The sequence below is a fragment of the Octopus bimaculoides genome, chromosome 8, assembly GCF_001194135.2.
Source record: "Octopus bimaculoides isolate UCB-OBI-ISO-001 chromosome 8, ASM119413v2, whole genome shotgun sequence".
In the NCBI taxonomy this organism is placed as follows: Eukaryota; Metazoa; Mollusca; class Cephalopoda; order Octopoda; family Octopodidae; genus Octopus; species Octopus bimaculoides.
Genome location: NC_068988.1, coordinates 40,957,193 through 40,959,437, shown reverse-complemented (window position 1 = coordinate 40,959,437; position 2,245 = coordinate 40,957,193). Strand labels below are relative to the sequence as shown.

At 33.1% G+C, this 2,245-nt stretch overlaps 1 protein-coding gene across 1 annotated transcript in view; it reads right to left on the bottom strand.

The window, feature by feature from the left end:
* The window catches only part of LOC106869221 (PR domain zinc finger protein 1), a 32,833-nt gene extending 30,795 nt beyond the window's left edge, over window positions 1–2,038 (bottom strand). The window contains exon 1 of the mRNA XM_014914868.1: window positions 1,980–2,038. Within this exon, the coding sequence (XP_014770354.1) occupies window positions 1,980–2,038 (59 nt within the window). The remainder of the gene's footprint in view (window positions 1–1,979) is intronic.
* Window positions 2,039–2,245: the final 207 nt, after the last annotated feature.

Here is a 2,245-nt window from a genome sequence, read left to right as displayed (position 1 = left end):
TATATATATATATATATATATGATTTTGTTGATAGGGACTTGAATGTTTCACTAATAGCTGGCGTTTTGGAACTGGAATTGTGACAAGGTCAGTCAATAAATAGTTATAAGATATCTTCTATATCTTCTAATTATATTAAGACGCGTGCCAATGTGGTTAGGGTTTTGGGTTCAAGATTGTGAAGTAGCGGGTTCGATTTCTAGATAAAGAAACTTCATTTCACGTTAATTCATTGAATTCACATGAAAATTAAATTCGGTCATGCTCTAGTGGACTTCCCTCCAGCTGTCCTATCCTTGGAGTATTACTGGGACAATAGTACGAAGGGGAAGCGGATGTACATGTCCATTTACTACATCATAGGCTCCTAACACAGTGAAGGCTTTTTGTATGTTGCCAAGTATATTCGTTTGCATTTGACGGCTGGTGTATGCGTTAGTGCGCGCATGTGTGCAAGTGTGTGTGCGTATGTATGTATGTATGTATGTATGTATGTATGCATGCATGTATGTATGTATGTATATCGTTATTTAGTTTCATTTCAAGTTTTCTTGCCAATAAAGAGTCCGTTTCTAGCCTAGATCCAAGCCTCCTTCATTGGAATTTTAACATCAACAGAGCATTGTTGTATGTATGCATGTATGTATGTATGTATGTATGCATGTATGTATGTATGCATGCATGCATGCATGCATTTATGTATGTATGTATGTATGCATGCATGTATGTATGCATGCATGTATGTATGTATATATGTATGTATGTATGTGTATGTGCAGATTAGTATGTTTTGTTTTATGTATGTATTCTCGTGCATATAGTTGCATGTCTAGACATGCTCATATATACCTAAATGATAAATATCTGGAAAGTTTTACAAATTTTTACAGTTCCAACGATGTTTTGGATCTATAGTCTTCGAATCAGCTTTCTCTTTTCAGGTTTTGAGATGCCTAATTTCTCAAGATTGGTATTTTGGCAGTGTGTTAATATCCTCGTATATGTATGTATGTATGTATGTATGCTTGCACGCTCCTGTGTTCATGTCTGTATTTATATTTTCTCAGCTTTAAAATCTAGTGTTATGATGTAGGCTTCGATGGCGTGTAACTTAGCGAATCGACAAATAGTGTATTATGAAATAAACACCAAGTTTATTAACAATTGAGGTTGATATGATTGACTTATAATCTTGTAAGTCCGTATTCTGATATGGCCAATATTGAGTAGAAATAACTAAGAATAGAAATTTATATATATATTATGAGTATAACTTATATAACACACACATATATATATTATATGAGTATAACTTAAGCAAAAAACATCAAGCCACATTTAATTTACAAAAATTTTCTTCTTTTATCTTTGTTTGTTATATGTGGGCGTCATAATTTTCTATTTATCCTTTCCAGAGAATGTGAAGTTGCATATCTATGTAGATAAAAACAAAACAAAACAAAACACAAAAGCAATGTATGATTGTCAAATTCTATGTATTTGTACGTGTGCAAAGAAGTGTAGAGTGGATGTTGAACATGTTTCCGGTGAACTGATTTAGTTATCAGGTTTCAATGCCTGGTTCTGGTGATCACACATTACTTACATCTATTTCAGTAGTGTTCATAATAAAACCACTAACTTTAACACTGCCACCTCTCTTCTTTCCTATAAATCTGAAACTTCTTATCCACAGAGAACAATCAATATATATACAATATACATGTGAATATAAATGTTATGGGTTTATTATATTGTTATACCATTGCATTAAAATCAATATGCATATCTGCATAAAATCTTATTTGTTATTTGTTGTTTAAGTTTATTTAACACACGGTTTTATCGTGTTTTTTTTTATTACAGAATCTGTTGGGATTTCCTCTATTCATAGCATTGCATTTGTGATTTAAACCTTAAATATATTTCCGATTCCCGCTAATTCTTGCGGTTAATTTGTCGGGAATATTAAGGATACTTCCTGAGATCATCTTGTCGTTTTTTCCGGTATAAGGAGCCTAGAAGAAGAGTTCTCATGACTTATGATTTGCCTCTATTAGATGGTATTCAGACTTCACAATCTATTATAAATATTGCCTTTATGTTGCGAATCCCGCTCGTTTACACGTGCACACACAAGTGTACAAACACACATACACATACACACACACACACACACACTCACCTACACACACACATATATATGTATGTTTGGCACGTCGCTTAGTGGTTAAGGTATTTGGC